The sequence below is a fragment of the Rhinoderma darwinii genome, chromosome 2, assembly GCF_050947455.1.
Source record: "Rhinoderma darwinii isolate aRhiDar2 chromosome 2, aRhiDar2.hap1, whole genome shotgun sequence".
Classification (NCBI taxonomy): Eukaryota; Metazoa; Chordata; class Amphibia; order Anura; family Rhinodermatidae; genus Rhinoderma; species Rhinoderma darwinii.
In genome coordinates this window covers 340,203,543-340,214,489 of record NC_134688.1, presented here as the reverse complement: position 1 = coordinate 340,214,489, position 10,947 = coordinate 340,203,543, and the positions used below count along the sequence as shown (strand labels likewise).

Sequence of the window (10,947 nt, the reverse complement as noted above, 5' to 3'; positions counted from 1 at the left end):
GCATCTATCTGACATTTATAACATATCCTGTGGATATGTCAAAAATGTCTCTAATGGGAAAACCGCTTTAAAGTACTGTCCAAGTTGCTCCACTTTTTTTTTAGAGTGACCTCTATATTGTAAGTAATAGAGAAGGTGGGTTTAAAAAAAGAATTATTTCCTTAAGTAAAGTAAACAACGTAATTCTTCAACAAACATCTTTTATTATGAAAATATATTATTATGTAAAAATACTCGTCATAACAAAGAGAACAAAAGTATGATAATGAATAAAACTTTGCATTCGATATTCTCAATATAACTTAAACAGAGGTATATATATATATTTTTTTAATATATGAAATGCATAAATTCCTCAGTCATCCATATAACAGAAGTACCCTACCCAAAGGTTTGTCTCATAAACACTGTATAAAAAGGAAATTGTCACATATTAACATGTATATGTCAAAAAAGTGCTATCAAAATAATTGTCCAGTCCTACAGTTGTAAACATCATAGAAAATTATCACATCGTCTAAGTGACAGTACTTCATATTTTTATATTTATACTTTTTATTGTAAATATACTGTAGGTAGCAGCTCCTCTTTGAGGATATTTTTTTCAAAAATGTTTAAATATATGATATGTACATAAAACACATTTATGGAAAACATTTTAGCACCCCCTCATTTTAAGAGATACATCTATAGGAGCACACAATATGAGTGGTTATGTACAGTTATATTAAAATGAATGTACATGTTCACATTGACGTCTAAGATATGGAGTATTGTGCTTTTGAATTATTAAAAAATTTAATAGAATGCAACATATTTTTTCTCCAAAAGGTAGTAAACGCTAAATCTAAAGTGTCAACTCTAGGTGGCCTCTTAAGGAGCCTAGCCATATGATTTGGGTTATCATTTAAACCAGAGACACTCATCTGTAGACAGCATTGTTTCTGAGTTTTTGTTCCTCGTCAGTACAGGGTAAGGCTGTAGTTCACTGAATGAGGTGATGTTTGAACAGTCTCAAAAATATGAAAAATAGGAACCCTATTCTGTATTAACAGGGAGAAAAAGCTCCAAAACATTACTGTCTAGAAATGGGTGTCTGGTTTGATTTCTAGGCTGTTTAAGAGGGTGGACATTGACTTATAGGGTAGTTACCTATAGGTGGCACTTGAAAAAAAGTTTTCTTCCTTTTGGAGCGGAGCTATTTCGCAAACTAATTGCAGGGAGCGTTGCCTTCAAGACTCCATACCTTTTGCTGGAATTCCACAAGAAAAATACTAATGCAACAAATAAGTTGATAACTTAGATAAAGAATACAATATGAAATGATAACAAATATACGCAACATAGCACTAAAACATGCAGTTTATACTAACATTTAAGACATAAGACCCCCAAAATGTAGACTTGGTGATTTGCATCATCCAGCATCATCAAAATAATCAACATGATCAAATATCAGCCTACCTAATTGTTGGAGATATATTCCTCATTCGACAGAATGATCATCATTTGTTCCCTCGTGGCTGGGAACATGCCCGAGACTAACAAAGCCCACTTTGTACTTCATTTTTGTTTTCATATCTATGAGCATAATCCAGTTGATTATAGGATTACAGTAACACATTTAATAACTGAGTGTATCCCAGGTGGCATTTTGGAGGGTAATGATAGTTGAGATACCCTCACAAATCGTAACACTTTTTTTTTATTTAAAATGTCGGATACTGAGTGGAAAATTCATTTTTACTGTACAAAATATGACAATGTAGGAGATAGTAGAAAATACAAAAGCAAAACGAGCTCTGTTATTTCTTCCTGGTCATCAGATATTCTTCAATGTAATCAATTAATATGTCAAATTCTCCAACTGCTTTGTAGACACCTTGTTTCTTTAACTGGAAATTAAACCGAAAGGAATATATAAGAAAAAGATCTTGAGAATATAATAGAACGCTTGAGTAAACATTATTATTTTAACATACAGTTGATGTTGAGCAGCTAACTACTACTACAACTACTATTACTTATACTATGTATACTACCCTACTACTATAACTATCAATACTATTACTAGAACTATTACAACTATTTATACTACCACTATTACTAGAACTACTACTAATATTACTACTACTAGTACTATTACAACTACTACTACTATCTATACTACCACTGCTACTAGAACTACTACTAATATTTCTACTACTAGAACTACTACAACTACTACTATCTATACTACCAGTGCTACTAGAACTACTACTAATATTACTACTACTAGAACTACTGCAACTACTACTACTATCTATACTACCACTACTACTAGAACTACTACTAATATTACTACTACTAGAACTATTACAACTACTACTACTTTCTATACTACCACTTCTACTAGAACTAATACTAATATTACCACTACTAGAACTACTGCAATTACTACTACTACTACTACTACTACTACTACTACTACTACTACCACTACTACCACTACTACTAGAACTACTACTAATATGACTACTACTAGAACTATTACAACTACTACTACTATCTATACTACCACTGCTACTAGAACTACAACTAATATTACTACTACTAGAACTACTGCAACTACTACTATCTATACTACCACTACTACTAGAACTACTACTAGTATTACTACTACTAGAAATACTACTACTACTATCTATACTACCACTGCTACTAGAACTACTACTAATATTACTATTACTAGAACTATTACAACTACTACTACTTTCTATACTACCACTGCTACTAGAACTACTACTAACATTACTACTACTAGAACTACTGCAACTACTACTACTACTACTACTACTACTACCATCTATACTACCACTGCTACTAGAGCTACTACTAATATTACTACTACTAGAACTACTGCAACTACTACTATTATCTATACTATCACTGCTACTAGAACTACTACTAATATTACTACTACTAGAACTACTACAACTGCTACTATCTATTCTACCAGTGTTACTAGAACTACTACTATTATTACTACTACTACTAGAACTACTGCAACTACTACTACTAATATCTATACTACCACTGCTACTAAAGCTACTACTAATATTACTACTACTAGAACTACTGCAACTACTACTATTATCTATACTATCACTGCTACTAGAACTACTACTAATATTTCTACTACTAGAACTACTACAACTACTACTATCTATACTACCAGTGCTACTAGAACTACTACTAATATTACTACTACTAGAACTACTGCAACTACTACTACTATCTATACTACCACTACTACTAGAACTACTACTAATATTACTACTACTAGAACTATTACAACTACTACTACTTTCTATACTACCACTTCTACTAGAACTAATACTAATATTACCACTACTAGAACTACTGCAATTACTACTACTACTACTACTACTACTACTACTACTACTACTACTACTACTACTACTACTACCACTACTACTAGAACTACTACTAATATGACTACTACTAGAACTATTACAACTACTACTACTATCTCTACTACCACTGCTACTAGAACTACAACTAATATTACTACTACTAGAACTACTGCAACTACTACTATCTATACTACCACTACTACTAGAACTACTACTAGTATTACTACTACTAGAAATACTACTACTACTATCTATACTACCACTGCTACTAGAACTACTACTAATATTACTATTACTAGAACTATTACAACTACTACTACTTTCTATACTACCACTGCTACTAGAACTACTACTAACATTACTACTACTAGAACTACTGCAACTACTACTACTACTACTACTACTACTACTACTATCTATACTACCACTGCTACTAGAGCTACTACTAATATTACTACTACTAGAACTACTGCAACTACTACTATTATCTATACTATCACTGCTACTAGAACTACTACTAATATTACTACTACTAGAACTACTACAACTGCTACTATCTATTCTACCAGTGTTACTAGAACTACTACTATTATTACTACTACTACTAGAACTACTGCAACTACTACTACTAATATCTATACTACCACTGCTACTAAAGCTACTACTAATATTACTACTACTAGAACTACTGCAACTACTACTATTATCTATACTACCACTACTACTAGAACTATTACTAATATTACTACTGCTAGAACTACTAGAACTACTATTAGTAGTAGTACTACTACGATTACTATTACAACTACTACTACAGTTAATAAAATTCATGAAAATGCGACATGTTGTGGTTTGGATTTGGAAAACATTTGGGTGTCGTCATCACAAATGTGTTGACATAACATTTGTAACTGCAGATAAAATTGTTGATGTCACACAGGGAGGACAGTACTAAAGTAATTGATATGTTGGAATATTTCACATGTAATTTAATGCATGTTTTAAAGTTTATGTAATTTCTCATATACTTCAGAATCATTAAAGTGTCCCTCCAATGTTACTCTCCTGCCCGATCTGGCATTAGGCGTGGACAGCCGTAACTACACGCCGGGTGGTACAGTTGCTGGGGCAACTGTACAACAACCGGCGAGTACAGTGCATTGGTCCTATTCAAATTAAAAGGACCCGTGTACGATACTCTCTGGGTGTCGTATGGTTGCCTCGGCAGCTGTATTGCCCTGCGTGCAGTTCCAACTCTCCCTACACAATGTGAGATCGGGCAGATAGTAACATTGGAGAGACACTTTAAACTTTATACATCCTGTACATAAATACATTTTCTTTGCTAATGTAGCTAAAGTAACTAACGTAACACTGCAGACTGCAGCTATAATTTACATCATTCCTTCCCTATAAGTATATTACGTATTTAGTGCGTCCAGGGACCCAACAAGCTTCTTCATTATAGATGTTGGCACAGTTTAAACAGGAAACATATTAGCTAAAAATATATTGCTTAAGACACAATGACATCTTTCATTGTTATACGAGCAGGAAATTAACTTTTTTGCTTTGTCATTGAATGGGCATTTTGTTTTACTCTTGGACTACTTATTGGGATTTTCCGGTTTTATGTAAATATAACTCATTCATTGTCTGATGAAAAGTTATGTAATTTAAGTAATTTTCTATATATTAATTCCTTGCAGCTTCTAAGATCTCTGCTTTCAGTCATTTAATGGGAACCTTTGTTGTTTACTTCCAGAGGCTGTAAATCAGTCCTGGTCATGTGATGATCACACAGGTGCAGGGTTCATTATAAAAGATAGCTCTGATAATTGTTATTGTAACAAGCCATGCACCAGTGTCGACATCATCTGACCAGGATAGATCTTTATTTATTGTTTATTAACAAAACACATAAGCCTTATTTGCGGAAACTGGAATTCCCCTTTAAGGACTACTAGTTTTCTAGTTTTGTAACTTATTGATATCAGATAGGAATCACCTACCGTACTATATTTTTTCTTTATTTGTTGTACTGCTCTGCTTTTTTTGTCACATGGAAGGAAATGCTGCTGTAAAAGAAAGAAGCAAAACAGAATGTAAGCATAATTTTGTGGGGTATATGAGATTTTGATTGATTGTATGACATGACAGGAAAGTGCCTACAAAGTTGTACTCCTTTCACGGTTGAAGGGGTTCTACACTTTGTCGTAACACTTCTATATAGCTGTATTCACATGAGATTGTCCACTTCGAACATTAAAGTGGAATTCCAATTAAAATACTTTTGTGAGACAATCCTATAGGTTTGTAATCTCAGGTGACCACTGAGATCTGGAATGAAAAAGCTGTATAGAGATATAAAAACCACTTTGACACTGCTCAGAGAGTTCTCTTACTGGAAACACAACACTGTAAGCAAACTGTCATTGTTTTGAATGGACCTTTGATTATAATGTTGTGTCAGATTTTCAACAATAGAAATATCTGAACAGTGAGTTTGAGCGTTCTATGTAGCTTTAGCCTACAGCAAGGTTCCCAATGTAACCTTGACAGACCAAGGGGTCCGTCTAGATTTGCCAGTATCTGTTTGAAAGCAGATTCAGCACAGCTATCTCCATTATAAATGGAAACCATGACAGTATTGTGAATAGAGACTTTGAGTGCCCTTAACTCTAACATCCATGCTGCTGGTATATAGCACAAATGGCAGTCTGCTATTAACTAGTTAACTGATGAGATTAACATATTTTTTATATTATTTATCCATATACTCACACAACGTTTTATTGTCTGTCTCAGGTCTAGGAGCTTGTCCTTCATGAAATGAACATTTGACTTTACTTCATTTTCTTCGTCTTTTGCAAGTGGTAGGACATCATCCAGGTAAAAGCGAATCATTTCGGAAACTGTCTGGCAACCAATTGAACTCTGCAAGAGCAGTGAGGGGATGTTAACAAAAACGTCTAATTACAGTTAATATATAATTATTAATCTCCAACATTTGATGGAACAAGACATGGCTTCATAACTAAAGTCAAAGAGTTGGACATTGTGGAGGCTTAATGTCTATATAAACCTCATCTAGATGGAGCTCCTGATCTTTTGTGGTTGATTGCTACCAAAATAGGTAAACATATCATAAAATAGCATTTGGTAAGAGGTTGTCCAAGTGGATAAAACTGTCAATAACAGCATGAATAAGCCTGTGTCAAAATCTCTACAACTATGGAAGTATGTACTGATACTAAATAAGAAAATAAGAAGGAACTACATTACCTTAAAGTCATCCAGCAAATTTTTTTCAAGCAATATTGTGTCAAGGGCGTTATCTTTCATTTGCTGAAGGAGAAAAAATAAACATTGGTTTGATAGAGCCATGTTTATGATGTTTTAAAATAATCCTGAATATCTGCAATCAAAGATTTATTACTGCAAGGAATTATTGAGAATCTAAATCTCAATATGAAATTTTGACCTAATGGACTTGTAGATGGTAAAAATCATATGGATGTTGTATAATGAGTTATTCCCAGGGTTGAACTGACCCACTAGAGTACCAGGGGATTCTCAGTTTGGTGGGTCATAATAAGTCTCACAAGTCCACCAGAAGACAACACAATTTGGAGCTGACGTTGGAGTGACTTGCCACTAAGGTCTATTTTTATAGGTTGATTCACAAATAACCAATTTGACCTTATTGATGTTATGTATACTATGCGCAATGATAGCTACAAAGTTTAGGGTGCAATTAAAAATGGACATGCGTATGTTCTGTATAGATGGAGGGTAGACCCTAGAATCATTTCCTCTGGTGGACCCAAGGAACCCCAGACTGATGCTGGTTATTTCCTTCCGTGGACAAGTAACGGACATATGTGTAAACCTACTTATGTGAAGTTAACAATAAGACCACATATGGACCTTCTGGATATTTCTATGCACTGTGTGGGTTATTCTATTCCATAATATTTTCAAAAAAGGCTACCAAATTGAGCCCACTAGTTTGACCAAACATTAAGAGTGCATTTTAACGATTTACAAAATATCTTTATTTTAACAATAATAAGTGCTCATGTATTATAGACTCATATACAATAAATCTTTGAAAACATGTTGTACCTCAGATATATTATTTTTTATATAATCTCCTTTATAAAGGAACCTAATAGATACTACCAGAAGCAGCCTAATAGATGTAATTTGTATGTATTTTATATTTATAACACTGTCACATGGCAGCCTGGGAGCCTATTAAAGCCCCCCCTAGGTCTGCCTTCTTTCTGCCTTCAGCCTGTAAAAAATGGCAATACACTGCGATACATTAGTATTGCAGTGTATTGAACCATTTGATGATCGCTGGTTCAAATCCCCTAGGGGACTAATAAAAAGTGGAAAAAAAAAATAGTTCAATTACTAGCCTCTACACCACTTCATTGATGGAAAAGTAAAAAAAAGTTATGGCTCTTGGAAGATAGGGAGTAAAAAAATGAAAAATGGCTGTGACTGCAAGGGGTTAAGAGCTGATATATGCACACAAATACAAAGAATTATTTAGGTATCACATGGGAACATTATCTTCATTGTATCTACTATGTGAACAAGTGTGTTTATGTGAACTATGAGTCACTGAGGATTAAAGCTAGAACAGTGCTCTCTTATGTGAAAGGTATTGTCATAGTGAAAAAGCTAGTGTTTCCTCTACTACTACTCGCTGTCATTTTTGTAGTTTGTATAATTTACAACATAAGCTTTAGTTTATGTGTATTAACAGGAGCATTGCCAAAGAGAATATGATCTCAGAGCATATCAAGACATGAACCATCAGAACTACTGGAGATGTCTATATCTCATTGTATGAATGAAACAATGACCTATAAAGGCTTTTATGTAATAGTTTAATGTAAATACAAGAGCATTTAATGGCTTTTACATGGTTCACGCTTTAACAAAGTGCTGAGGTAAGGAAGCAATAGAGCTAAGTGCTTGCATTAGTACAATATCCTTGGTTGAAGACTTCATCTTCTGGTCTCTTTTTTAGTATGGAGATGGGGTGTGTTAGAAAGAGAACTGACAAAATGCTAATTCGTGAACTGAAATTGTGACAATGTTACATCATTTATGTACTCTATGTGCGTGTGACTCACCAGCTATATGAGAATTGAATTGTTAAAAAATTTATATACAAATAGCAGGCATCTGACCACATCAGTATGTATCTTCCCCTATCACAGCCTCTTCACTTTGTAAAAGGCTGCAACGAAGCTCTCATGAACTATGGCTACAGGTAAGAGAGGAGAAGAATTACATATATCTGTCTATATGTACATACAGACCAATAGCATTTTGAAACAATAGCATTATGCCCAGTAATAGGGCATAATTAATTTTTTAGGTGGAGATTTATAGAATACTAATGCTGGCCTCTCATGACGTAACTGAAGAAAGTTGGTTTAAAGTGAGTTGCAGCTTGTCTTTCCTTCACAAAGGGTCAAAGATTCAGCTCATTACCCTAGACCTATATTTAAAGACCCTGGCAAAGGCAGAGTGGTTTGTTGGTGCCCCTCTTGCATCCAGCATGTCCCCTGTCAGCCCCCCTAAAGACCTAAAATCAAGTTATGATGACCAAAGTTTCCATGTTGTAAAGAAATGGATAAAATGCACTGCTGATGGTTTAAAAGTCTACTTTGCTCTAAGAGAAAGTGGCAATAAGAATAATTTTCTAAATCAAGCTCAATCCATACTATACAATATACAGAATATTCTTCATAGGTCTCAGTCTGATGTTAGCTCATACTTTTGTACTTTGCATGACAAAAGTGAAATATACAATTGCCCGTGCAAATAACCAAACATAGGAAAACAAAACAAATGAAGAAACAATAAAATAAATGAGTGTATGGCATCAAGTTCCCTATCTGCATTGGTCATCTGTTAGATGTCATGGGCAGAAAATAAGAACAAGAGGAATTAAAATACTTACAAAATAGTCCTTGACTTTCTGAAATGTGGATCTCAGATCTCTGAGTTTGGCAGGGAATATGTGTATAACACGTTGACAGCTTCCTTCCCCATCTCCACTTTGACTCTTCACCTCCTTGAAGCAGAAGAAAATCAGCACCAGCAACCAGTTAAAATGCTTCATCTTTCCTCAGATAAACAATTTTTCTGCACAAAAGCAAAAAATTATACATAATGCCAAAGTCCATTGTCCTGTTATATATTGAGCCGAATGTCAATCTATTTCCTGTTTCCGCCCAATATGTCATCATCACTCTCCTTTATTCACTAGTGATCATCAGTTTCTAGTAGGCAAATGATGTTCCAACTATGTGGTTTGTTGATTCATTTAAATGTATTTTTATTCCCGGGGAATTATAGTAAATGTAACATTCTTAATTTTTATGTAAACGCCTTTCTAAGGTTATTTTCTGGTATTGTATTTTATTTATCTGCTTCCATTTACATGCTGAAGACGCAAATTTTTTGAGATGAGTAATTTCTTGAGTATTTCTTAATTGCCTGCTTTCATTACACTCAAGTTAATAATCTAGACTCAAGTTTTCATCTGAATTACCATTGGAAATAGTGTATTTGACTCTGACTCTTGCTGTTGCTGCTGTAAACCTATGAAGTGTATACCTGTACAGTATTCTGCAGTATTAAATATACTATTTTCTAGGAAATTGCTTAAATTCACACATAACTAAACTTGTCAATATTGTTTCACGGATGTATATGATGCATAGTACAGGGCTTTATAGCTTTATTGGGAATTGCAGCCACCGATCAGTGCAAAAATGTGGCATAAATCCATGGGGAAATTCATAAAGCCCTATACGACTGGTTTAGGAAAGTGGAAATTTGCGCAAAAACTTGATTTTTGCCAAACATTTAGCAACTTTTCAATTTTTACGCCACCTCCGTAGATGGAATAAAAAGTGGTCTGGGCTTAGTGAAAGGCGATGGGGCCACAGCTGCCCAATAAATTTACTATCATTTACGCCACAAAACTGGCATACATTATATGCCTAATTTATTAAGAGGCGATCACCTTTTAATAAATCAGGCGGGTCTTACTTCAACTTTCTTAAGATTAAGACTGGAGTATGAAACACCAGTCTTAATAAATTCTCCCCCATGTACATTATGTTTATGTGTTTTTGCTGCAATATTTATGGTGTGGAACTGATGTGGCATTCTAAACTTGTGAATAAACCCTTAGCTGAAAAATAGAAATATATACTGTACCTATATACTGGTGACCAGGTGGATTATGACATTAATCTGTCTGGCACTGATGGTGTATTGAACTGCTTGATGCAGTCAGGGAATATCTCAGAAATGCTGGATCCAAGGAAAATAATATTGTGGGATTTTTATTTTCTGCCCAGAGTTGTAGACATGTAGAATTGGTTAGTTTTAAGCTTCTGTTGCGAGAAAAATGGGGCGGGATGTAGCGGGAAGCACTGGAGCCACAGTCTGTTCGACAGATTTACCATAATTGACACCAGAAATTGGTGTA

At 34.3% G+C, this 10,947-nt stretch overlaps 1 protein-coding gene across 1 annotated transcript; it reads right to left on the bottom strand.

Annotated features, from left to right (window-relative positions):
• Positions 1-1,805: 1,805 nt before the first annotated feature.
• Positions 1,806-9,567, bottom strand: IL10 (interleukin 10). The gene is made up of 5 exons (XM_075850673.1): positions 9,406-9,567; positions 6,702-6,764; positions 6,201-6,353; positions 5,429-5,494; positions 1,806-1,895 (listed from the first exon to the last, which is right to left on the bottom strand). The coding sequence occupies exons 1-5, from the start codon at positions 9,565-9,567 to the stop codon at positions 1,806-1,808; spliced, it is 534 nt and encodes a 177-aa protein (XP_075706788.1).
• Between the last annotated feature and the right edge of the window lie 1,380 nt (positions 9,568-10,947).